This window comes from Aethalodelphis obliquidens, unplaced genomic scaffold, assembly GCF_003676395.1.
Source record: "Aethalodelphis obliquidens isolate GAN/ISIS:26980383/991018 unplaced genomic scaffold, ASM367639v1 scaffold7, whole genome shotgun sequence".
Taxonomy (NCBI): Eukaryota; Metazoa; Chordata; class Mammalia; order Artiodactyla; family Delphinidae; genus Aethalodelphis; species Aethalodelphis obliquidens.
The window spans coordinates 65,412,008-65,439,376 of NW_020837951.1; the positions used below are offsets into that span (position 1 = coordinate 65,412,008).

Genomic DNA, 27,369 nt, shown 5'->3' on the forward strand with positions numbered 1-27,369 from the left:
CGCAGTGGTTAAGAACCCGCCTGCCAATGCAGGGGACACGGGTTCGAGCCCTGGTCCAGGAAGATCCCACGTGCCGCAGAGCAACTAAGCCCGTGAGCCACAACTACTGAGCCTGTGCTCTAGAGCCCAAGAGCCACAACTACTGAGCTCACGTGCCACAACTCCTGAAGCCCGCGCGCCTAGAGCCTGTGCTCCACGACAAGAGAAGCCACCGCAACGAGAAGCCCGCGCTCTGCAACGAAGAGTAGCCCCCGCTCTCGGCAACTAGAGAAAGCCCACACACAGCAACAAAGACCCAATGCAGCCAAAAATAAAACAAATAAATAAATAAATTTATTTTTAAAAAATTCATTAAATACTGTACAACTCTCAATATACTGATCCTACAAACTGTAACTCTATGAAGTGGTTCAACACTGTGTCATCACCATACAGCAAGTTGTTTCATTTACAGTATCTATTTCACTTCTACTCATGAGCTAATATAATTCAATTTTTTTTAACTGCACACAGGCTGCTAGACACATGTGCATGGCAAATGGAATCTGAACTTAGCTTAACAGCCTCATTTATTCCTGATGGTTTAAATTATTTCATCACAATTAATGACACCCCCTCAGCTTCCTGTGCAGCATGGCCAGATGTTCAGAGACCACAAAGCCACTCTCCTCTTTGACGGCTGGTGACAGGTCGTCCTCTGAAGGATGTTCCCTAGGCACTCGGGCTGGATGGCACCTCCACTGCTTAGCACCTCTCTGCCTCCCAGGCTCTAACCATGCAGAGGAGAAGGCAGGAAGGCACAAGAGACCAGCAAATGCGTTAGTGACAGCAAGTCCCAAGACACAACCCAAACCTGAAGGGACCTGGTGCCGCCACAGGAGCTCCTAACCTTGCTGTCTCGTGAAAGCACTCTTCGCCTCCACCTTCCCAGCCACTGGCATCCACTGAGGGCCTGGCCTGCTGTCAGTCCTCGGGCACCGTCGAAGGACAACAAAAACATCAGTTTTTCCACAGGGATCCTTGTTGGTCATGGTAATTTTGTGTTGGGGGTTGTTGTTTAAACTTACTCCCCCCATCAGGATCACCGCCTTGTTTTCTAAGAGTGAACGGTTTCTTCAAGTACGATTATTTTCTCTCCTGTTCAATAAGACACTTCCCACAGAAACATGCAACATTTTGGCAACTTGTGGTAAGCAGTTGTGCCCCTTATTCTCTGTTAAGCTTTACTAGGGTATAATCTAACTGACAGACAAAAAGTAACAGACGTTCCATGTATACATCTTCATGAGTTTGGCTGACCTCTTTTTCCTAGGCTTAAGTAGGATTTCTTCTTTTCAGGGGCTGTTGGCTTTTTGTTTTCGTTCTTGTTAGGTTTTGTTTGCTGTTGCTTTGTTATTTTTTTTTTAAAAGAACAGAATGAAAAAGAGACCACATTTTTCCTATTTTGAGTCTCACATGGGCAAAGCCATTTACTTTCTTAACAGTAAAAAAAAAAAAAATTTTTCCTCAGAAATTCATAAAATTATCTTACATTCATCATTTGAGTTTCACACACAAAAACATAAATTTGTATAATGACAGGTAGCTAAGAGGGTAGCTGAAATAGTAAACAGGCTAGCACTTTTACAATAAGAATCCAATACTACACTCTAATTTGGAAAACATTTCCATCAACTAGGGAACATGTGGCAGACATTTTATGGATTATTTTTTAAATGTTAAAAAAAATTAAAATGCTGATCTTATTCAGGGAGCAAGGGGCCTCTTCGTTTGCCAAAAAGTGTAATAGGAAAACTGAAAGGCCACCTGTGTCAGCCCACCCTATAGTATGAACACAAGCTATAAGAGCACTTCGGAAAATATTTGTAAACTAAGATGAGAAAAAAAAAATCAGTATCAATACAGATTCCAAGCAGATGCAAAAGGCTTCCGTGCATGTCAATGATTATGTGTGTGGCCTACACAGGCTAATTTCAGATACCTTCAAAACTCACTATACGTTCTCTTTTATAAGCTATTCGGGATTAAAACTAGGACCTTATCCATAACAACTTTAACAATGGACACAAAGACAAGGTAAGCTAACCAAGCCGAACAAGTTGAATTTTCTCCCTCCTGGATGGCTTTTTAGATCTTAAATGACTACTGAATTTTACCAGACATGCTACACTTACTATTTTGACAGTTGTTTATTAAAACTACTTTCCTAGGAAGTCCATAGAAACCACCAGTCTAGTTTTTATCAGAATTGAGACGATCAGAGAGAAGCTGTGATGATGGTATACTTGCAGCAAGCAGACAATAGGAAACTCTTAGCATTCCCAGAGTTGCATCAAATTTTCCATGGACCGAAACTAAAATGAAATCGTTCAATTACTGAGAGGTAGATAAGTAAAATAAACAACTAATTTCATACAGTGGAGTTGGGAGAAAGTCATATGGACCTCATTGTGTTGTCTCCAAACACATTTTATCGGAGGGGAAAAAGGAGCTGAATAAACTTTAAACTCTCATGTAGGGATGTATTGCTTGTGTGTCCCTGGCAGATGTGGAAAGGAGATGAAATGGGCAAGGGAGAATCAAATATCCCATCGCTGCAGGTTTGCTGAGGGAAAGAGCACTGCAAAGATCTCACATCTGGCAATCATTTGTCAATAGCTGGAAAGAGAACGGCAGGAAACTTTCTGGCTCTTGGAGAAGATGAAAAGACAAAAACCATGTGTCACACACACACCCACACTCTCTCTCTCTTTGCAATGGTACAATGACTACTACACTTATTCTCCACCCCTCCTTTCCCCTCTAAATTTAATGATCTTCAGATATACTCGACTCCATGGTCAAAAACATGCAGTCACTTGACTTGTTAAAGCTGCAGTGTATGTACATTTTTCAAATAAACCCCAGGGCTGATGTTAGAAAATCAAAATCAGTCAAGCATAGACCGCCTGGTACTTTGGGCAGGAATCCTTGTGGTTTAGTCAATAAACAGAATCTGAATGAAAGACACCACAGTAACTAGACAGTAACGTTTTGAACAGTTCTTAACCTTAAGGGGGGCTCAGGCCGGCGGGTGCGCTAGTGACTATGGACATGGCTACCGGTCCCCTTGGATGGCTCCCTCTCCCTGTGACAGGACTGTGCTTGGCACAATGTCATGTGCTCTTCCTAACACACACACTCAATAAAAAAGTAAACTTGTATTTGAGAGATGCTGGGAATAAATTTGGGGAGGGAACAGCCTGTTGCTGTCGTTGTTTAAAATATTACATCTATTTAACAGGGTGGGAAGGGGGAACCTCAGCTTCCGGGTGTCCGTATAGATGATAACCATATAGAAAATTAGTTAGCTTCATTATGAGTTCACAAAACTGACCGGCTTTGCCCCATTAGGTTTACCATGTAATAAAAAGTTTTCAAGACAACCCACACAAAATTAATTAACTTCTCCCAAATCACAGGAATGTAAACCTGTTCGTGGTGATCGATAGACTTCAATGGGCAGCTCTGCTTCGCCCTTATGCTGCATTTAACTAGCAGCCGCCGCCGTCCCTGTGCTTCTGTAAGTGAATGCTGCAGGTTGTTTAAGAACCTGGCAAATTCACAGTAGCTTGTCAAATTATTACAGGAACAGTGTCATCACTAAACAAGCCTGATCACGGTTAATTACAATGTAGACTAGACAGCAGCCACAATTGTTCATTAATTACAGGAAGCAGCTCATTTAAATTTTATGGAAATTTACATTTGTACCCCAGTATGTCTGGGGAAAAAAAAGTGATCCTTCACGCGTTCACAGAAGAAAGGAGTCTGTGGTTTATGAAACATCACAGTAAATTGTGTCTAATCGGGTACTGAAATATTGGTTCATTATTTACTCTAATTTTCTAAGCACTTTAGTGGTGAAAAATACCAAGTCAAACCCCACATCTTGAATTCCCAACCAGGAAAGGAACTGTGCTAGGCTAACTGTAACAACACACGATGAGGCACAGTGAGACTAGAACAGTCACTTTTATGATTAAAAATAAAATATTTGGGACTTTCCTGGTGGTGCAGGGGTTGACAATCCGCCTGCCAATGCAAGGGACATAGGTTCGAGCCCCGGTGTGGGAAGATCCCACATGCCACGGAGCAACTAAGCCCGTGAGCCACAACTACTGAAGCCTGCACGCTAGAGCCTGAGAGCCACAACTACTGAGACCCGTGTGTCACAGCTCCTGAAGCCCGCACTCTGCAACAAGAGAAGCCACCGTCACGAGAAGCCCACGCACCGCAACGAAGAGTAGCCCTGGCTCGCCGCAACTAGACAAAGCCCGCGCGCAGCAACAAAGACCCAATGCAGCCAAAACTAAATACATTTATAAAAATAAATAAAACAAAATAAAATAAGATATTTAACAGCAATTAAGGGAGGTCTAAACTAGAATAACAATTTCCCATAAAATAATTATGTAAGAGGACAATTTTGAGAGCCTATGCATCAGTTAACCTCCAGAGCTAAAGAAAGTACACAGTTTCATATGTACTTCAAAAGCCACTGAAGAAAATCAAGAAAATTAAGACAGTAAGTCAAAGTCTGGATTTCCAGCTACTTTTCTAAAGCAGGTATATTAACACAAAAAAGACAGCAGATGCCCTTGCAAAAGTCAAGTCATGCTCAGACTTCAACAATGACAGTCATTCAAAACCAAGGGTATGTTCGTGAAGGAGTGTCAGGGATCTCGGGATTATTAAATGATAAAGTTGCTAAGTCACCTGAAATTTTAAGGATTAAAAGGACAGGGTTAAAAGAAAGAAGGTAAGAAGAGGAAGGGGCTCCATCGGTCCTGAGAATTCATGTCAGGTAAAAGTACAAAAGTAAACCACATATGGGTACTGTGTGTCTAAATGAAAATCCTTCACAGAAAAGGATATAAACAAGCCAGAGCTCCTAAATCGAGGTGTACAAGAGATTATTCTCAGAATCAAGAGGCCAAACATAAAATCCTCTCATGGTTATAATGCCTGGCCCTGGGGGAAAGTCTGAGATCCAAGAAGGAAAAGTAAACGACGCTGGCAAGTCCTATGATGAGTTCCCCGGAGTGCAGAGTTGGACTAAAAAATAAGAAATGGCTCACTTGATAGGAAAAAAGAAAAAAAAAAAGACCAGAATGCACATGCCATGGCAAAAATGAAAGGACTCTAAGCTACTCTTGGAACTGTTAGCTGGTGAAGAATATATTAAGTGTCAACTTTATTATGACGGACATAATATGAATATGTACCAGATATTATCCAAATGTATGGAAGCCATAATTAGAAAAGAAGAGGAGAAAAGAGAGAAAGAAATGGTTCAAGTGGGTCCCAGTTAATTCACCAATGCTTTGTAGTTGACTATCTTTTCACATATTCATCTTTTCCACTCAGTCCACCAAAGTGCTATTGCAATATGAGGAATCCAATGAAATGAGCACTTTCTTTTCTTTGCCCAGTAACTTGGTCTTCTTTGCAAGGCCCTCGCTGAACTGTCAACTCCACAATCTGTTTAGCTACCTACGACCACGGTTTCACTTCAACATGTAAATATACATTTTCTCCCTTGGTATGTCGAAGTAAAGTGCTCCATTGGTCTCTTTCAGTTTTATTTCACACACACCCACATCTGCAAAACCCATCGCTCTTTGCTCCATAACTCAAGGTTCAAAAACAGATTATCCAACAGCCACCCATGACAGACCATTCCAGGTGACGTGTTTGAAGAACATCACTCGTCCTACCCGAAGGGGTCAAGGATCAGACTACTCTTCACAAAAAGTCTTCCATCACTCTGCATATATGTGTCACACACAAGCTGTGCGCCTTCTAAAACTGGGAAACGCATGATCATGTCTCATACGTGCCACACCTGCTTTTCTGTTGTATCATAGCCATATGTCGCCCAGACAGTACCAGCTTGTGGCACCGCTGAGCTCAGGTGGCCTTCCCTAGGCCAAGAGCAGGTGTGCAAGAGATGGTGTCCCCTTCAGAGTATCGTAAAACCTCTGAAACCTCCTCCGACCACCACTTCTGCCATCACGCCCACTGTGAAGTCAATTTTTTAAACTATTCTCTTTTCTCATTTGGGGTGTCTAAATCAGTAAAAAAAACAAAAAAAAATGTTTTAACACTGAGCTCACTACGCTCATCCCCTAAGTCTTAAAATTTACAAAATGACTCCAAATAGAGGCCCTAAAGAATAGTATGGGTTTGCCCACGCAAGGGGGTGCCACCCATATTGAAACTTCAGCCTCCATCTTTGCATCTCTGGCACACACATTCCATAACTATTAACAGGTACCTGGAAGTGGAGATAGGCCTTTGGCCAGGATGTCATATTTATATTTTTAATCTGCAATACACCACACTGTTTCTAATTTCTCAAGACCACACAACGAATTCCAAGTCAATACTTTCATGAAAAATGTGCTTTGTAAATAAACTTAATATTACACCAGAGGACATATCTCCCAATCTATGAAGAAGGAAGCTACTTATCATTAAGTCCTATTTTTCTAATACAGCGCCCAGCTGAACGGCTTCCATTCTCCTGAGCTGGGAGACCACAATGCAGGAAACATGACTGGCTCCCCAGGTGTCCCCAGAGCCTAGCATCATTCTTAGCACTTGATAATGATGATTTGAAAAAGTGAGAGCTAAGATTTCCTGAGTGCCTGTTATGTGCCAGGTCCTGTGCTAACTGTTAGGCATGTGTTATAACATTTAATCCTCATTCACCTAGTGTGGGAAATCTCCATTTCATAGATGAGAAAGCTAAAGCCCAGTTAGGTTGAGGGACTTGCCAAAGATCTCATAGCAACTGTGTCAACCTAGGTAGCCAGCCTTCAGAAACCACGTTCTTATTCACTAAGTCTTGACTTCTTGAGTGAGTAAATGAATGATCTCTAGTTACATACAACTCATCCTGAAAAGGACTTTTGGCTGCACAGATGCTACACCGGGCCCTCTGTTATACCTGTCTCAGCAGTTGCCTGTCTCCTGATGGCATCTGATGTATCTGCACGGCCCTCAGAGACCACTGTTACTGTCACACCACCCCCAACTGATAAAACAGTAAGACTCCAACCTGGACTTCCAGCCTCTGGTCTGGCTCCTCCAGGTTTGGGCAGAAGTCTGCACCCAGCACTCTGCCAGCACATGCCACTGGAACCTGGGGGAATACAGCCAAGTTAGATGCTGGCTGTGGAGGCTGCTGCAAACTGCACACAAACACACTTGACCCAGGCAGAAGCAGGGACATCCCGACTGCAGTTCTGAAACAGAACGGCTTCCATCACGGCTTCACAGGTTTTTGACACTCAGTAGGTCAAATATATTGTAAATATCACACACTCACGTTTATTAACTACCAAAAGGTAAATTCTAAAAAGAAAAAATCCACATAAATTTTATTGCCCCTTGTATCCACAGCCAAAGCAGGCACTTAATATCTGTGGACTACAGAAGGAGGAGGAGAGAAGGAGGAAAGTCAAAAGGAAGGAAGGGAGGAAATGAGGGAAGGGAAAAAGAAACAATCTCTGCTTGAAATTGGTGACTTTTTTTTCTCTTTTCATTTTCTTAAGTGGGAGTTAAGAAAACTGCATTCTGTAATGTCTAAAGTTCCTTTGCACACTTAAAATACCAGTTCACATTTTTTTTTTCTATTCCTGGCATGGGCTAGTATTTATCAACATGTATTATTTACTTACTGTATTTGAGCTACATTTAAGAGGTTCATTTTACGTCTGCTCTAACACTAAAAATAACAAGAAAGCTATGACTTAGTAAATGTTTCTCTGTATCTAGAATCCTACAACGAAAGCCGCTAAGATTCCCTTTCAAAACTAAGCTACCTATTACAATTAGTTGCTCTCATCCTGAAATATTACCTACTTATTAGTCACATGCTTACTTCATTTAAAAATTTTTAAGATAAAGAGAATTTAGATTCCATTGAAACCTGTTTTCTGCTTTTTAAATGCTTCTCTAAATCTCTACTCAGTATTTCCAAACACATACTACCTTCATTAATCATACAACTATCTATGTGTATCAGAATCTCAATCCATCAATCAGCTTCATCTCACCTGTATCTTCTTTCCCTCTCAAAGCCCTCCTTTGGTATTTTGTTTTATTTATTTTTTTAACTCCAACTGGGATCATCTGTGCCAATCAATTTCCTTTGTTCAGAGATCAGTTTTCAGCCAAGCATGCTGTCTTAGAAGGTATTTCCTTCTTTCTTTTGACCCACAAATCTGTTCACTTCTCCAGATTTAAGCAATTTTCAATAAACTCCACTTTGCAAGTTTACTAGTGAATATAACATATATATTTTTAAAAAGTCAACTCTTCAAACATTTTCAGGTCCAACTTTCCTATTCTTTTCAAGTGTCTTATTCTTTCTTCCTGCCTATTTCCATAAAGTGACATCAACAGAATATCAGCTGTCTTTGAAATTAACCACTCTTTACCAACAAATTTCTTCACCTGGAGCCTGAGAAGGAAAGGAAAAGGAGGTTGCATTTACTGAGCACTTGCATTGTGCCAGTCACCATGTGGGTAACTTACATTGAGATTAACCCTTTTTTTCCTTTCAACCATCTTATGGGATCTGAGCATCTCCATTTCACAAGAAAGGGGGAGCTTTAGAGTAGGTAAATAACTAGCTCAGGGGCACATGCTAGAAAATTACAAAGCCCAAACTTAAGAAATGAGAAAGAGCGAGAACATATTTCAAAGAAGTTAATGAAAAACATGGAATAGTTGCTTTTAGTAGCACCCATTCTAGAGGCATTTGCTGATGTTTCATATGAAAGAAATTACGAAGAAGACAAGGAAATGAAGAAAGTGTCACAAGAAATCAAGACCTACTACTCGCTCTTTGGTCTGGGACAACATCAGCAAGGTTAAAGGGGATTTCTCCTCTAACTTGAGAAATGAGAAAGAAACGGGTCATGGAGAGGAATAGAGACACTGCATCTGTGTTGTGTCACCCACAGAACAATGCTGATCCCACCCCACACTGACACATGGTGAGGGCACCAATGAGTTGTGCAACAGTAATTCTCCCTAGGGTGCAAGAGAAGAATTGGGGGAAAATTAGTTAGAATATTCCATATCAAAACAACCCCCCCCCCAAAGTTTCCTATAAAACCTTAATAAACGTGACTACTTAACTGATTACAGCAGATAAGCCAGAATGCATATGTTGCAAATTAAGTGTAAATAATACTTTATTTCATGTACACGAAACAACTAGCACTTACCTTAATATTAGTTGACCATGTCACAAAGACAAAGTTTCTAGTTCCTTTTTACCCTCACAGAAGGCATTTCATAAACACTCTCAAGAGGAATGGAGAAAGTTAAACAACTACAATTACACTCAATTACAACCTCAAACACTTAGAAATACACAGTTGCTGAGAGAAAACAAAAAGGTCTGTGAGTTAAGTTGGAAGGAAACTGTGCCAGGCTACTGGAATGTTTCAGCTATCCAAATCACAAAAAGGAACTAGGAGGAAAGCGAAGAGTGCTCTCCATCTTAGAATCCCAGGATTTCTGAGCAGAAAAGAAAATCCTTCTGATCTGTGAAAACGGACTACCTTAAAGATGAGAAAATTGAGATTTGAACCAAAATCCACATGGTTTCACTCATGAGTTCACCATCTAACAATACTCCCCCTATGTCACCCACCACAATTAGAGTCATCAATTATCAGACAGAGAAAAAGTATAAGGGAAAGGCAAGCTATATCTGTTTCCAGTTCATCAAAATGTCCCAAGGAAAATACACAGGATGTAAAAGCTTGATAATCTAATTAGGTATAATTCAGCACACCTAGACAATTAGGCCTTTTGATTCAAGAGCCTTAGCAGTCAGCCAACTATCTATAAGCAATCAAAACATGCCTGACAGAAACAGCAGACCTAAAAATTTTTTTTGGCCATGCCCCACGGCATGCGGGATCTTAGTTCCCCAACCAGGGATCGAACCCGTGCCCCCTGAAGTGGAAGTGCAGAGTCCTAAACACTGGACAGCCAGGGAATTCCCTTTAACTCATTATTACTCCATTTTAAATTAAGATACTAAAATAGGATGTGTACCTTCTGTTTTCAATGGAATTGAAAATTCAAATTGATTTGGAGAATTCCAATTTTATCCTCTTGTCTTCATGCTAGTGTTTAGTGTGCATTTCAACATCATACTTTAAAACAAAGTTCTACCGTGATTTTCATAAAATGTTCACTGTGATTTTGATCTCTGAAACGTAGTAGGACTAAGGGGACGTTTTATTTTTTTATTCTTTGTTGCATCTTTGTATACTTTACTCTTAAAGTAATAAAAACATTTAATTTAAAAACAGAGAAGAAACTAAACTGATCAGCTAGTATTTCTAAACAGTAGGCTGCAGGTTTCACTATGGGATGGTAATTGTCTAGAACTCATCTAAATTTCATTCGGCTGGTGCTATAACAGGAAGTAAGAGGCCTTGAAAGGGACCCTCGAGAATCCCCAGGGAAGCTGGAGCTGAGTGCATATCTACTCTCCTGTAGAGACCTCAAAGGAATCACGGTGTGCGAGAGAGCTATTTACAACTTACTTTGTGTATAATCAGCAGAAACAAAAGATATGACAACAAGCATAAAGGCCTCTCTCTCTCTCTCCTCTCAGGAGAATTCAACAAGGGAGGGCCAGTGGGCATTCACTTCAGTGTCAAAAGGGCTTCCAGAAAACATATTTTCCGTGGGGCAGGGAGGAAATATGGCAGGCTTCCTACACACACACACACACACACACACACACACGCGCGCGCGCGCACACACACACACACGTTCTTTGTTTACTGAGATCATACATAAAGACTGTTAGGGACCAGATTTCTGAAAAGAAGACATAAAAATCTCCACATTGTAAACGGGAGCTACCGTTCAAAATACTTGAATAAGGTGGGTAAGCAACAAATGAAGAAAGAAAGAGAGGCAGAAGTGATAACTTGGGAGGAGAAACGTGTTACCAAGAAAAGGTCTTATAGAATCTGGGGTGCTTCTTGCAAAGTCAGGGCCCATGTGAACTTTAATTTTATTTTTAAACATTAAACATTCAGGCAGGCATTTGCCTGATAAGCACTATAAAAAGTCAGAGCCTAAATAAATTAACTAACTTCCATGCCATCTCAACTCTTTGGTGAAGGTGGCCGTAAGCCCAGAGCAGTTCTGAAGTGTATGTGTTTTGGTAGCTTCCGTCTAGCAGTGAAGGTATGAGGGAAAGGATCTGAACCCAAGGAGAACTTAGAAAAGAATGGAGACAGAGAATTGGCTTTAAAAAACAGAGAGAGGGAGAGAGATAACCTCAAAAGAGTCCCCTGAGAGGACTCAGGGACATGGCTAGGTACAAGCTCTGTTACATTCTAAGCCAGAGAAAAGCAATAACAGCCTCACGTCAGTGGTTAGATGATACCAAGCAACAAGAGGAAATACTCAGATAATGCAAAGAATTCAGGAAGACCATTCAGTGAAATGGATTTGAAAATAAGCTAGCCAGGAGCACTTGTGACAAAGAGCAGATAAAGAAATAAATTAATTACCCAACACTGTAAAGACAGGGATGTATGTTAAATGCAGTGCAGCAAATAAGTGAAAGGAATAAATAGAAAAATAAGGTGAGCTAAAGTTGCTGGATGTGCAGATAACTTCTATCTTCATTTTTCAGGTGACGATTTAACTAAAGACAACATTCCAGGCCTAAGCCTTCCCAACCATGGAGCCCCAGGCCTTAGCCGCAGAAGGGCCACATATACAGAACCTAAAGCTTAAGAATGAAAAACACCACTTCATGATCAGAAAGGAACGGCTGAGTCAAAACAGTATTTATGCAGCTGCCAATACAGAATGGCCAGAAATATGCTGGTTCTTAGAGAGGCCTTAGATGAGGCAGGGTGTTGGAAGGTGAGAGGATGAGCAAGATGTTGCAGAAGAACTGAATAGCACGGTGGACAGTCCCCTCTGAGCCATCCCAGAACAATGAACTACAGGATCAGGGTGGGAGAAGAGAGAACAGAACAGGGTTAAGGATGGGATTCTGCCACTCAACAGGCTGACAGACACAGAAGACTACTGGTTGGGGGTGGGTTGCAAAGCATCCTCACAGGAGCCAGGAACTAAGTGAGGTTCGGTCTCTTTCTGCCTCGAGGGCTGGTCCTCTTGGGGGAGCTAGGGCCCTGGCCCTGTGATGGGAGCAACCACTGCAGGTACAATTACAGGAGATTTTCAAAGCCACAAACAACAACAAAAATACCTTGTTTTTATACTGTGAAAGGCAGGATAAAAGATAAAAATCTCTCTTCCCTGGTGACACCCTGAGGAGCCTGATGGACCATGAATAATGCTAAAATTACACAGAATCTTTCTTACAGAGCCTCAAAGGGCTTTACACAAAATATTTATTAATTCCCCTATCAGACAAGTAAGGGGTGGGGAGGAAATTTCCACCACACTCTTTTTATTTTTAAATAAGAAAACTGAGGCCTATCACTATGGTCTCCCCTCCACATTTGATAAGTTGGACAGAACTGAAATGAAGACGTAGTCCTCTGAACTACCATGCTAGTGCTTTACTAGAAAAGTCTCCTACCATTTGACAGAGTTCACCTATTTCTCCACTTCTTGTTTTATGTGGGTTTTAGCACTGAAGAAAATGAGGATGAAGTTATTTGCACCTATGCCATGGATGGACTTTATACTCAAGAAAGAAAAGTACAAAGTGAGATTATTTTCAACTGGTTTACAATCGTTCTTGTCATTCAGCACGTTGGAAATTGAACACCCCAGGTTGTTGCTCATTGGCATAAACATCGCCAAGTCTGATAACTGACATTAAGTGAAATTTCAAATATATGTATGTATATATATGCCCAGATAAACTTTCTTTCTGCCCTCAAGTCTCACCTCTAACTATCCTAAAGGCAGGTAATATGCAACGAGCACTGGCTTTGGAGGGAAACCTCTGTTTTTAACCCCAGCTACAGTACCTTGTGAAGTTGGTCAGTTGATTACCAATTCAGAGCTTTATTTGCTGTATCTGTAAAATGGGAGTAATTATATTTACTGTGTAAGGTTGGCAAGGTTGAAGGACATGACACAGGTAAAACACCTAACTAAGCAGGCTGTAGGTACACAGCATAGGTAATGATACTTCCCCAGATATCTCCCTCTGCTCCCCAGCACACCATTCCCATCAGGGCTGAGAAGTTTGAGACAGTGAGGGAAGGAATTTGGTGTGTGTGTGGGGGCGGGGGGTGGAAGCAAACTCAAATGTCAAAGGAATAATATAAGCAATTAGGGAAACTGAAAATTATACCTATTCAATTGGTCTCAATTAGGGGCCAGCTCCATCAACTTGTAGACGGCTTCCTAGAACACTGTGTTGACGAAGACTATGAAGATGTGTCTGGGCTCTGAGAGAATGACCACAGAAGTCTTCTCTGGGGGAAGTAGTAAGAAGAGATACATTTCACTCCCTGCCACTCCTGCCCCCGCCAAGGCTTTTCCAATGAAAACATAGGCAATTTTCTGAGTTCTCTTTCATGCTAGTGGCTTGACCTATGAATTAAAAGTAAGGAATTTCCAACACACACAACTATACATAAAATAGATAAACAACAACCACCCTCTGTATAGCAAATGGAACTATGTTCAGTATCTTGTGATAATCTATAATGGAAAGAATGCGAAAATCAAGGGTGTGTGTGTGTGTGTGTGTGTGTGTGTGTGTGTGTGTGTGTGTGTGTGTGTGTGTGTGTAACTGAATCACTCTGCTGTACACCTGAAACACTGTAAATTAACTACAGTCAAAAATAAATAAATATAAGATGAAAAAGTAAGGAGTTTCCAGGGAGCTCGTGAATAAAGTCTGAGGAAGCCCTACCCTTTTGGAAAAAAATAACCCAACACTAGACAGCAAACTGATAGACAACCAACAGTCTAGGTCAGTGGTTCAAGGTGTATTCTCAGCCCAGGAACATTATTAGCATCACCTGGGAACTCCCTTGAACTGCATCTGCAGCCCCACCTGAGACCTACCTGTGACAGACCCCCTGTGGGGTAGAGCCCAGCCAGGTGTTTTTACAAGCCCTCCAGGTGATGCTGGTAAGCATGAAAGTTTGAGAACCACTGGCCTAAATAAACTTGAAAATCAAAAAAGAACTGGCAAGGCAAAAGTTTTCTAGATGAAGAGATATGTCTGGGGGGTGGGGGAACAAGGGAAGAAGGAAGAACAAAGAAGCAAACATCAGGGCATAAGATCCAGGATCTCCCAGAATCTCACTCTGTGAAGGAGAGTCGGTAGGTCAAGAGAAAGCCGAAGTGAGCAAGCCGCATTAGGAGCAGTGGTATGGGCAACTCCACAGATGCTGCAAAAATGAGAAGGAAATAATTTGGGGACAGACAATAGCTTTAGCATTCAAACTAAAAAGCACTTTAAAAGGACCCATGTCACCTTGAACTCAGCCACTGGGTTTGCTCCACTCAGCTTGTCTCCCTGATTCTTCACAGAGATCAAGAATGAGGATGAGGGCTTCCCTGGTGGCACAGTGGTTGAGAGTCCGCCTGCTGATGCAGGGGACATGGGTTCGTGATCCGGTCCGGGAAGATCCCACATGCCGCGGAGCGGCTGGGCCCGTGAGCCATGGCCGCTGAGCCTGCGCGTCCGGAGCCTGTGCTCCGCAACGGGAGGGGCCACAGCGGTGAGAGGCCCGCGTACCGCCAAAAAAAAAAAAAAAAATAATGAGGATGGGGACTTCCCTGGTGGCGCAGTGGTTGAGAATGCGAATCTGCCTGCTAATGCAGCGGACACAGGTACGAGCCCTGGTCTGGGAGTATCTCACGTGCCGCGGGGCAACTAGGCCCGTGAGCCACAACTACTGAGCCTGCGCATCTCGAGGCTGTGCTCCTCAACAAGAGAGGCCGCGATAGTGAGAGCCCGGCGCACCGCGATGAAGAGTGGCCCCCGCTTGCCGCAACTAGAGAAAGCCCTCGCACAGAAACGAAGACCCAACACAGAAAAAATTAATTAATAAACTCCTACCTCCAACATAAAAAAAACAAAAAAAAACGGAATGAGGATGAATTTGGGACTTCCCTGGTGGTCCAGCAGTTAAGACTCCATGCTCCCAATAAAGGGGGCCTGGGTTCGATCCCTGATCAGGGAACTAGATCCCACATGCCACAACTTAAAAAAAAAAAAAAGGTCCCGCAAGCTGCAAACGAAGATCCCGAGTGCTGCAACTAAAAAGACCTGTGCAGCTAAATTAATTAATTAATTTAAAAAAAAAGAATGAGGATGAATTTATCTCTAATGAGGGGAAAGAGACAAATTTCAAGCCATGATCACCAAGAATTTTTTTTTGAGGGGGTGGCATTTTTTAGAAAGGAGTTCACTTTGGAAGAAAACAAGTGCATTTCACTTGATCTTACTTCATCAAAGGCACAAAATGGGGGCTTCCCTGGTGGCGCAGTGGTTGAGAGTCCGCCTGCCGATACAGGGGACACGGGTTCGTGCCCCCGTCCGGGAAGATCCCACATGCCATGGAGCGGCTGGGCCCGTGAGCCATGGCCACTGAGCCTGTGCATCCAGAGCCTGTGCTCCGCAACGGGAGAGGCCACAAAAAAAGGCACAAAATGGGACAAATCAATGGGGTTGTTTTTCCCACCCTAAATTTCACAACACTGAAAAGGAATGAAAAAGGTATATGTGAGAAAGCAGAAAAGGGAGTTTGAGGAAAGAAACATAGTAGGAGAATGTATCACACTCCAGACAGTGAGAGAACAAATATTACCCTCCCAAAATTCAACATCCCATGTTACCTCTTGAACCACCTACATTAAACCTATTATGGAAAAAGAAAAAGTTTAAGTTGCCATACAAGGAGCAGTTAAACTAGATTTAACGCACAGCGGTTGTCTAGAGAAGCAGATTCCTCTGGACTAGCCTCTTGCCCCATTTGACGTGGGTTAGACTTATTATGAAGAGCGAGACTGAAGGCAGGCCACAAATGGTACCAACAGACCAGTGGAGTTCCGGGGTGCCGTAACCAGGAGAGCTGGCAGGGAGCCATCACCGCACTGCCAAAGCGCACAGTGCAGTATGCCCAAGACCAGTGAAGCAACATGCTTCTCTCTGCGTGCAAAGCTTGAACATAGGTAATGATAAGAGAAGAAAGGATGAGAAGGCAGATTCACCCCTTCTGTTCCCTACAATAAAAACTCTCCCAACTCAAACATAAGTCATACTGTGCATTGCACAATCGCCCCTCCAAACTTGCTGAGGACCCCAGACTAAAAAGAGAAAATGCACAAAAGCACACGAGTTTGACTTCTTTGGGAGACCCACCCTCCCCGCTTCCCAATCCTAGATCAACTGGGGTGAGATCTAAGGAAGGTGAAAAGCTGTACACAGTATTCTGTACCAGACAGGTAACAAGGGAACCTAAACCTCTCCCGCCAATGGCATCTCTCTGTTACTGAGGGTCTCAGGAAGTAGTGAGAAGATTAAGTAAAAGGGACTTCCTTACACTGTCCTTGGGGATCTTACAAGGTATTTCTTCAAACTGAACATACTTTACTCCTGAAATCTAGTGGCTTTAGAATCTAAAAGAGGCTTAGTAGACAATAGAACACTTTATACATGATAAAACACATGGTTTTTCATTTTGTGTGTTTTTGATATTAGTAGTCTCAAATAAAGATAGAGCTGTTTATGTCAATGACTTACCATGATAAGAAATGCTATAAAATATCATTTTCTCTCTACATGCCCTCCTTTTAGATGTGATGCTCTCCCCTGGTTTCATCTGCCACCTGTATGGGAACAATGCTCCCCAATCCCTATTCCTTACCTCTCATGTGAGCTCTAGTCCTGCACTTTCAAGCTCCCACTAGAAATTTCCAAGTATCCAGTTAACACCTTGAGCTAAACAAGCAAAGCATATGGGTTCACTGCTATCCTTTCTTTACTACAGCTCTACCCTGACTTGGGTTTTTTTGTTTGTTTGATTTTTTTTTTTTTTTTGCATTATTATCACCAGAATCCTATTAACAAAGACTCAGAACCATAGATCATGATTAAAAGCCTTCTGCTTATTTCCCAAACCCAATAAACTCTGAAAGCCTGTCTATTTTTCCCTTCCCATCCCCTCAGCTGTCCTCCCACACACCTTCCAGATCATTTCTCTCCTAGATCATTTCTAACAAGAGCATGCTCAGACCTTTGCCATAACCCTTACGTGATTGATAATCCCAACTTTATCGCTCCACACTCGTCAACCAGGGCCACATACCACCCCTTCAACTGTCAAACATATTCTCCCAGACGATGTTTAGAGTTCCCCACAAATTACCAATTAACGAAGTTCCATCCAGGCCCTCTACAACCTAGCTCTGCCCTGCCCGTTCCAGCTTCATCTCTCCTCCTCCTTCACTGACAAATACGGAACAGAGTCTAATTAGACTTCTTAATGTCTCTTGCTTACTGCTTTGGGCTTTCCCAATTTGACACGTTCTCACACTGCTCTTTTTTTGGAATACCCTCTCCTGCACTAAACTTTTGAACACCTCTGTATTTCTAGATGCCACTCCTTCCACAAAGTTTCCTGATACCCCCAGGCAGAAGAGATCTCCTTCCCAGCATTCTACCACTGTTAGGCCCGTCAGCACTATACAACGGTAGACTTTAAATACACTACATGTTTTCCTCTTTAAGGGCAAGAACTAACGTGCTTCTCCGTTTGTTTTTCCCCACAGCACCTACCAAACAGCTTTACATACAGCAGATACTCAACAAATGCGTGCAAAATAAATAATAAATAAATCTCTTAAAAGTCACAGTGGCACCAGTGACCCAATGTTACAAATAGAGTGATTTTTAACTATATCATTCTGCCACCTGATCCTCAAGAAATACCCTTAGGGCAGTTAGGGGCCAATAATTCCTATTTTATAAAAATTCAAGATGCAAGGAGGTTGCTATTTATGCACAGAGCAGTCTTCTGAGTGTAATTTAGCCTGTAAAGGTCCAGTAACTAATTCAATGTCACCCTGTTGATTTGTGGCACATTTCTGCTGAAATACTTCTGTTGCTAACTTTCCTTCTGGCTTACTTCAGGATACCTCGAGAACCTTACCCCATCAAAGCAATCTTCTACAGGTAAGAAAACGCACAACATCTCCTCTAAAATCTAAGTTTTAGGGGTATTTCTCTGCCCCACAAGTTGTCAAAAAATATACACTGGCATATATAGCCTCTTAGTTTAAAATTTACTAGGCTTCAGAGTAGGGGAAGGTGTGAAAACCTCCAGGTATCGAGGGGCTTCCCTGGTGGCGCAGTGGTTGAGAGTCCACCTGCCGATGCAGGGGACACGGGTTCGTGCCCCGGTCCGGGAGGATCCCATATGCCGCGGAGCGGCTGGGCCCGTGAGCCATGGCCGCTGAGCCTGCGCATCTGAAGCCTGTGCTCCGCAACGGGAGAGGCCACAACACTGAGAGGCCCGTGTACCGCAAAAAAAAAAAAAAAAAAAAAAGGTATCGATTGCCATATACTTGGAAAGAAGGTAATCAACCCATTATACTTCCCTGAGATAAGAAGACATTTCTAAGATACTATGAGAGCAGCTTACAGACAACTGGGGGTAGATTTCCAGCCCTCATCAGTTTCTGCTTTGTTTCAAGCCAGGAGTAAGCAACTACACCCTCTGAGCCAAATGCGAGCCTGCTGCCTACTTTTGTAGATAAAGTTTTATTGAAATACAGCTGTGCCTATTCCTTTATGTATATAGTCTACTGCTGCTTGCGGCTACAAGGACTGAATTGAATAGTTGTTACAGAAACCACACAGCTGCCTAAACTATTTACTATCTGGCCCTTTATAGAAAAGGTTTGCCAACCACTGTTTTAAGCTATACAAAATTATACTTCTTTCCCCATGAACATCACTTTCAAGAATTCACCTTTAGTAAATAAGAACACAAGTGCAAACAAGAATGTTCATATGGAAGCACTACTCTCTGTAAAAGAAAAGAACTGGCAGCAACCTCAACGTCCACAAACCAAGAACCTGTTAAGTAAATTATGGTACAACGATATACTGAGAATCCATTAAAAATTATGATGGCTATCTTTACTTACAGACATGGAAAGATATCTATGACATGGTTGAGTTAAAAAAAAAAAAGAACTCACATATCCATAATCCTTTTATATAACTAGCATCTATCCATATATCCGTATATATCTGTAAATGAAAAAAAGATGACTAAAAAGATGTTAATTAAATGGTTCCTTAGTGGCATCCTTTCAGATAGTGTTTACTCTTTGTAATTTTCTTAATGAGATCTTCACCGTAAAGATGTACTCTTTATAAGAGCTGTAAAAAAAATCAGTTTACAACTTTTAAAAGTTAAAGTCAGCATGTTAAGTTTCGGATTTACGTTTTATAAAAAGAACAGGGTTTTTGGTTTGCTTGTTACCATTTCTAATTTACCTTTTTCTTTGTTTTAAACACAGAAAGGCTCTTAGATTCACCAACAGCCTGCACATCTACAAAGCAGCATCCCCACAGAATGTGGCATCCTCCTGACCAGACTGTAAAAGTCCCCTTACGAAAGCATGCATGGGTTAGGAGGAATAGGTTAACAGACCAGTCCCTCGATGGAAATGTATTAATTCAATCAGTGTCTTGCTTCTGGATTACCATAAAAAGGTTCATAAAGTACCCAAAAGCCACATAAGATTTTAGAATTATGCCACTCAATGACTGATGCTCAGTGAAGAGTAAGAAAAGGGAGATTTTTCTCCGCTCTCATTTTCTTCAACAGAAGTAAGCTTCTGCAAGATCGGCACGAGTATTTTTTAAACCGGTAACTGAAAAGGCTAAGTGTGCACATGATACAATTATTAAGAACCCAGTACCACCACTAATAAAGAGATGCTAACTGAACACTGCATAAAGCTTGCAAATTAATGACAACAGGAACAACAGAGGAAGAAACTGCTAACAGCAGCCAACACAGCTCACCCTCTCTGTGCAGGACTTCACAGCTACCATTTCTAACCCTCATTTTATAAATGAAGTAAGTGAGTTTCCAAAGTCACATAAAGAAGGGGTAAATTCAAGTGCAAATACATCTGGCTTGAAAGCCTATACTCTTCCACCCATGCTGATAAACAGAAATTGTATTTCTAGTGAAGTACTATACAAAATCCCAAAATAAATGTAGCAGATGAATAAACTTGAAATTCCTGGTTTATAAAAATATTACAAAATTACCTTGTCAATTAATTTGTTTTATACGCAATTTATTTAAAAACAGTATGTGTTTTTTTAAACAGTATGTTTTTTAAACATTTTCTCAGAGTTAAATCTACCCATATTCTCCATCCTTACCTTTATTCATGTATGCATATGATATGTGTACATCTTTTACAGATATACTATAGCATTATATAGAGCACAACTTTTTAATATCGTCAAACTGAAGGAGAGTCTGTATATATTTGTGGACACAGACTTCTGTTAAACATAAAGCTGTGACTTGGTTTTTTATGACTCTTCCCACAGTAAAATTACTTCACTGCTCTGGATTAAACAAAATCTGTGCCCTGAAAATTAACATGTGCTGTACAATGATATAATTAAAAATTTTTTTTACATTGGTATTTACCCCCACTATTTTTCTCTTAGGTATAGCCTCTTCTCAAATTAGGCAGAGATTAGGCTTTCCTGTGAATTCCCCATAATTGCACCTCCAAGTTCAAGATGATGAACAAACCCTTTAACTCCCAGACTAAGGAGTTATGCTATGCCTCCTTCTTGGGGGTGTAGAGGCATTAGACTATGGTTTTCTAAGCAGTTATTCCACGGATCCCTAGTAGAAGCCTAAAAGATAGGACTCTGCAGCTAGACCCTTTTCATCTAGAGCAGCTCTAATTTTTATCCGTTCTGCATGTTGGCTTCCTGTAAAATTTAATCTGAAAGGAAAAACAAAAAACGGCAGGTTCAACAACTTTTATTCTTTTTTTTTTTTTAATAGCCGGCTTAAGTTATAGACGGATGAAGAATGTGGGAGAGGAAAAAGCAAAGACTTTGGGGGTCAAACTTGCTGGATACACGTTTGAGACCTTTATTTCCTCATCTGTAAAATGGAAATAATTGTACCTGCCCTGAATGCTTTTGCAAGAGCTGAGAAAGACAAAGTGGGCACCACCCCTAGCACACTGTGTGAGCTAAGAGGTAGCTATGAAATGATTCGTTTCTAATCCTCATTCTTTTACTCTTAGCAACAGGTGGAAAGTAAACGCTAAGCCAAATATTTATTTTAGATCTAAGATGGAGTATGTTCAAACTATTGTTGGCTAAGAGAAATGAGATGTTAGGCAAAATAACAATGCTAATCAAAGACCATCTATGACAACATTAATGTACTACTCATGAGAACACAGTTACTTTTGATAAAAAACATAATCCAGATTTAAAAACAATAAAAGCAGCATATTTTGCTCCACAAATATTTCCCAAGCCGTTAACTACACTTAAGGCATTGTGCAAGACTGTAAATGAAGATAAAATATTACCCCAATACACATGTAGGTTGCTTGCTATTATTTTCATTCTACTAAAAGGTGTAAACACTATTCGCTTTAGTGTGACCCTGATTCCATGAATACAAAGCCAGGGATAGAGGCCAGGGTGCTTGTATAATGGAACGTCTAGCTCTGTTACCAAGTGCTAATGATAATGAGTATCATAAAGCAGGAAGCTTTGATTCAAGCAAGTGATTAGAACTGATGATACAAAGGTAAACAGAGCTCAAGAGAATTTGCCAACTTGGCTTCTAGTCTATCGTTAGCCATAACTGATATCTCAGAAATAATAGCGTTGCTCTGACATCCAGGAAGGCCATCCCAGTGAGAATTTTGCAGAGTGGCAAAAACACACGACTCATGGATGATACAAGTGATTCTCAAAAAAAAAAAAGAAAGTTGCCTGCCAATGCCTAATACTCCTTTCCTACAGATAACTGAAGAAATTAAAACTTTTTAAATTTACCCCCTTTTTTACAAAAATTGAAGCTTTCCAAGGGAAGCTTGCCACAGGGCAAGCTCAAAGAATAGGATCTACAGTTTACTGAATACCTACTAGGTACCTGAGCTTCACAGGTGTTTTCTCATTTCATCTTCCTGACAATTTCTCAAGTGTTCTTTTCCCCATTTTAACACTGAAGAAAGTAAAGGTTAGGGATAAAGTAACTCACCCAAGGTCACAAGACTAATAAGTGACAACAACAGAATCTCAACTCGGGACCAATCTTTTAACTCCCCCAAAGCCCTCAACTCGCACCAGAGTTCTGCAATGCCAAACAATACTGGCTGGTACAATGGGAAGAGAAAAATGCTGAAAGAACAATTATTAATATTTTAAAGAAAGCTTGATTTTTTTAGGGAAAAAAATCCTAAGTCAACTTTAATTTTCCTATTAAGGAGACATGATACTGGAGTATTTCCACTCTTTCCCTCTTGGATTATAAAGGGAAAATTTTAATAAATTGGAAAGGTTTTGAATACAACCACAACATCCTTTTTATAATCAAAAACTGCTTCCATAATCAGGATAACAATTTTTTTTTTAGATAATCTAAGCATACATGATAGACTTTTTTCTCAATTTGGCACTGCTGACGAGTTTTTCTATTTAGGAAAAAGAATTAACTTTGAAATTGGCTGTAAGGGAAAAAAAAATCCAGCGCAAAGTAAGTTTAATATTCCTCTGAAGAGTGCACTTTAAAATTTGGAACTAAAAACAAGAATCATCAAAAGAAAACTTCCATCACCGCTTTATTACATTCAACAGAGTAAAAAGAATTCTTAAAGTGAGTATTCTCTAGAAGATAACGGAAATTCTAATGAATTCATCAAAAATTTGAAGTGCCAAGTCCACACATAAATCTTGATTTTGCTATAGAGTTGACTGCTTGTTGGTTTAAGACCTCCCATAAACTATGTGAATCTATCTGTTTACAGATAATAAACCATCTATGGACAGCACTAATCAGATTAAACTCGAGGTCTATCTTGACAAACCATCGTTTTACAGAAATACATAAATCATGGACCAAAAACTCTATAAACATAGCACATAGCCCCACTTATAGCTTACTTTTTTGTGGTATATTCTTGACTTAAATTTCTGTTACATAACATTTAAAAAAAAGTTATCAATGTAAAACTATCCTGGCTTAACAACTCTAAAAAGTTTTTCCTTGCGTTCATTTGGCAGTTATCAGAGTATGCAAGTACACACAGGCACACACACATACACAACTCTGTATATTATATATGCATTATTAAGGAAGAGAAAAATGACTTATCACAAGAGCATGAAATCAAAGAAAGTATTAAGGTTTGAAAGTGAAGAGAAACAGGTAATTCAAAACTAAATTCAAATTATGATATTATGTTTACTTAGGTAAGCCCAAGATAACCCATACATCTCTTATTCACAGGGAAAAAGTCAGACACGTGAATATTCTATAAAGTCCCAATGCAAAATCAGAAGGCCGTCCCGTACATCCACATTTTAATCTGTTATAAATTAACTTGAGTCAGATCAAATCATGGAAGCCATCCTGATTGCTGCATGTAACATGCACAATTACAACCCAAGTCAAATCGTACACACCCTCAGTAACCATACCTCAAACAAGTGGAACAGTGAAGGAGCAGGCTAGAGTTTCCCCTGGAGAGGGACAGGGGTCAGGGCAATCTGCAAAATGGCTATATCTGAGACAACTGCAAAACCTGAGAATGTCCTCAAACCCTAAAGATGCTCACAAGGCTTCACAACAAAGTCTCTTTTACAAGATCCACAGCCCAGATGACCTGCATCTTTCAAACTGTCCTATTTCCAGAATTCCTGATTTTAAATCACACTGGAAACCTTTGGCTGAAACTGAACTAGAATGGTTCTGCTTCGCCCTTCTAAACACCAAGGAGGGGGGAAGAACAGTGCCATACTTAATCCTGTTTTGTTTCAAACTCTCGGACCTTCTGCATTCCAAAATTGTATCCCTCTGACTAATATAAACCGTTATGAGAGAAAAGGTTTAAAAAAAAAAAAAAAAAAACCCACACACCCCAAAGCAGCCAGTGAGAAGGAATGAGGGAGTAGTACTGGTAACATACGGTACCATGAGCTGCAGTGGCCTCCCCGTCAGTGGTGCAAGGGTCACAGATCACTCCTGGCCTTCGGGCCGACAGCAAAGCACAGCCCAGGGAGGGGGGGACAGGGATCGGGCGGGGAGGGGCCCCTCGCTGCTCTCGGGCAGTTTACACAAGAAGGCAGCTCAGCTCCTTTCTGGCGCATTCCTCCTCTCTATCTCCCAACCTCTCTGCATGTGTCCTGCCGTATTTTCTTCAGCTGGTAATTGTCCGGATGGCCAGACTTTAAACAGCCACAGTTTAGGAAAAAGCGAAACCCTTCTAAGTGACCATCACAGCAAATCAGCTTCACGCTGGTGGGTAAAATTTTCCAAGGGAAGTGTTCTTCTGATAGTTCCTGAGTCTCTAAGTGCCCCCCCCCCGCCCCCGCCCTCGCGGGCCGCCACACACACTCCCCTAGAGGGCGAAATGCACTGTGGCAATAAAACATTCATGCGACTTGGAATTTTAACACAATGCCATTTCCCTAGTTTAACCTGAAAGGAATGCACTAGTCACAACAGACTACATCATCCTGCCATTAAACCCTGCCAAGGAACCGCTTTTTTGGCCCTCCCGGGCCAGCTTTGACGGGAAAGGAGTACACAGACCCACACACTGAGCACAGAGGGGCCACCTCTGCTTCCTTGGCAGGGCCCAGCAACACCCTACTCTTGAACGTGACCCCTGACCCCTTGCATTGTGACCGGCTTGTGATGCGTGTGTCACTCTGGCACTTCTGCAGAGCCACACACTGCGCTGGCCATTGGCGGCTCCCTCTCGACAGGACTTGGGCCGACGCCAGAGGTTCTCTCTTATTATTAGTGCTACTATTGAAAGGCTCGTGTTGAAGGTGGGGAGGCTTTTGCCTTGTGCTGGAGAGGGGTCTGTTTCTCTTTTTCCTTTGTTTGTCTTAGACTTTTTAAAAAACAAACTCTGCATTTGCATTCATAATTAGGTTATGATTACTGACAAACTGGTTTGCTTTGGGGACTACTTATCAAAGCTGCCAGTTCTTCCGCATTTAAGTGACATTTAATTTAGACTTACAAAATACAAAAACAGAAATTATTCTGACTTCTCTGGAGAATTTTAGAGGAAAACTCAAAGGTGTTGAACTCTAAAACATCCACACTTAACCATTTCATGTTAAAGTACTATCACACAACAATCAAGGAATAAATTAGGTTTTTGTTGTTTTTTTTTAAAAACCCTAGATGTATTGATGTATTACTTGTGCAGAGATGTCTGCCTTCCAAGGAACAGAAGCAACAAACTAAGGGACAAGGAAAAACATGTGTACAACAAATGAAAAATTGAAAATCACATTAAAGGCTTTTAACTGTTTAAAGTAATTTTCAACTCTGCTGTGATGCCAATTTGGCCCTTAATAGCCGATCACAAAAGTATTGATTTTTATTAATTTTGGAAGTTACAAGATACCATAATTTTGCCCCTCCAACATCCTTCTCCCTTTATCCTCAACTTCTCTCTCACTACTAACGTATGCCTTCCAGATTTTTCTACGTTTCTGATTATTTTTTTTTTTCCTTTTCTCATCATTAACTATTTTCATATGGGGCACTTTCACTTTCAACTTTGCCCTACTATTTTGTCTTCTAATTCATCCTCTCTACTCTAGTCACAGGCCATTCTAAGAAGTGGCAAGTCCCTCCTTCTGGCCCTGACCCTGAACTACAGCCAGGTGAGCTGATTATCCCTGCAAAATGCAGATGTTCCAGCTTTAATCTCCTAGAATGAGGCCACATCCCCTTCCTGCAACAATTGAAGAACACCTTACTTCATCTAAGAGAACACCCAAAATGATGATCGCTATCAGGTTAACATGCACATAGAAAATAAAGCCAAATTGTCTCCTTTAGCATGAATTTTGTCTCCTTAGTAGCTGGAATTAGTCTTAAGCCCCAGTTAAAAGACTTCTTTTTCCTTTCCTTTAAACAGAAATTATCATGCCTTGAAGAGTCATTCTAATCCCAAACCATGTTAATTCTAGCTAGGAGGACAGCAATTAATTTAAAAAAAAAAAAAAAAAGGAATTATACCTGACTTAGGGAACTGGGGGTGGGAAATCAAGCCAACAGTGAAGCAAAGATTATCAAATCCTATGTGAAATATTTCCATTTCAAAATGTAAATGCTGAAATCAAACTGCCATTTTAATCTAGATGAAACAACAATAGAGACGTTTGATTTTTTTCAAGTAATCTAACTTATTACCAATGTATATTCAAATTCCAATTTTTATGTTACTAGAGGGAAATGTAGTAAAACTGCAGACAGCACCACTTAAAGCAATGAAATTAAAATTACAGAGGATAATTTCTATTTAAGTTCAGACAGATACACTTCTTTGCTCATATCAAATTAATCAACACAGTGGTCTCAGAGCATCTTGGCCCAATATTCAGAGAAAGAAGAGTGAAGGTCTGTGATCGTGCACATGCGGCATGTTAAACCTCTCAACTGTGATGCGGTTCCTCTGAAGACCTCTGGAACTTCGAGACACATTGCTAAAAATACGCAATAACCCATCCCTTATTTCTAAATAAAAAATTGTCAACCGATTTTATAATCTTAATACTGCTATGGTACAGTGATGCATCATGAGAAAGTCATATTTTTACAGGAAATTGTACCAGTACAAATAAGGAGAATCAGAATCATCCAAAACCTGCTAGAAAAGAAAGTTCTAGCAATAAGTTCACTGAATTGCATAAAGTTGTACAGATCCAAAAGTTTTGCGGAAATACAAACATTTTAGAGGGTACATGTGTATGATCAAATCTGTGATAACCATGAGTGATTTTCATTTTCCTTTAACCAAAAGAAAACAGTACTGTGTTAAATGGCACTTAGAAATACAAATTTTAAAGTTTTGTAAGTTACCTTTTAGCTTCTAGAAAGCAAAATAGGTGAGATGTTTCTCACCAACTCCTATTAAGATGAGCACAAACAAACACGTGTTAATCTGTTCTTCACAACAAGAGTCTACTTGGAGCTACCCACCCCTAGTTGTCCCGCCACCGACCCGTCCCCACCACACACACACACACACACACACACACACACACACACACACACACAC

General features: G+C 40.9%; 1 protein-coding gene across 15 annotated transcripts in view; it reads right to left on the reverse strand.

The window, feature by feature from the left end:
* Nucleotides 1-27,369, reverse strand: part of BNC2 (basonuclin zinc finger protein 2) — a 429,908-nt gene that overhangs the window by 249,219 nt on the left and 153,320 nt on the right. For 8 of the 15 annotated variants that reach the window (XM_027105914.1, XM_027105903.1, XM_027105902.1 and 5 more), the window contains exon 3: nt 7,106-7,189. The exons of 5 other annotated variants lie outside the window; for them this stretch is intronic. In XM_027105914.1, the coding sequence (XP_026961715.1) occupies nt 7,106-7,189 (84 nt within the window). Of the gene's footprint in view, nt 1-7,105; nt 7,190-23,761; nt 24,036-24,254; nt 24,631-27,369 lie in introns of those variants that run through there. 2 more of the 15 variants (XM_027105908.1, XM_027105911.1) reach the window with 2 other exon arrangements.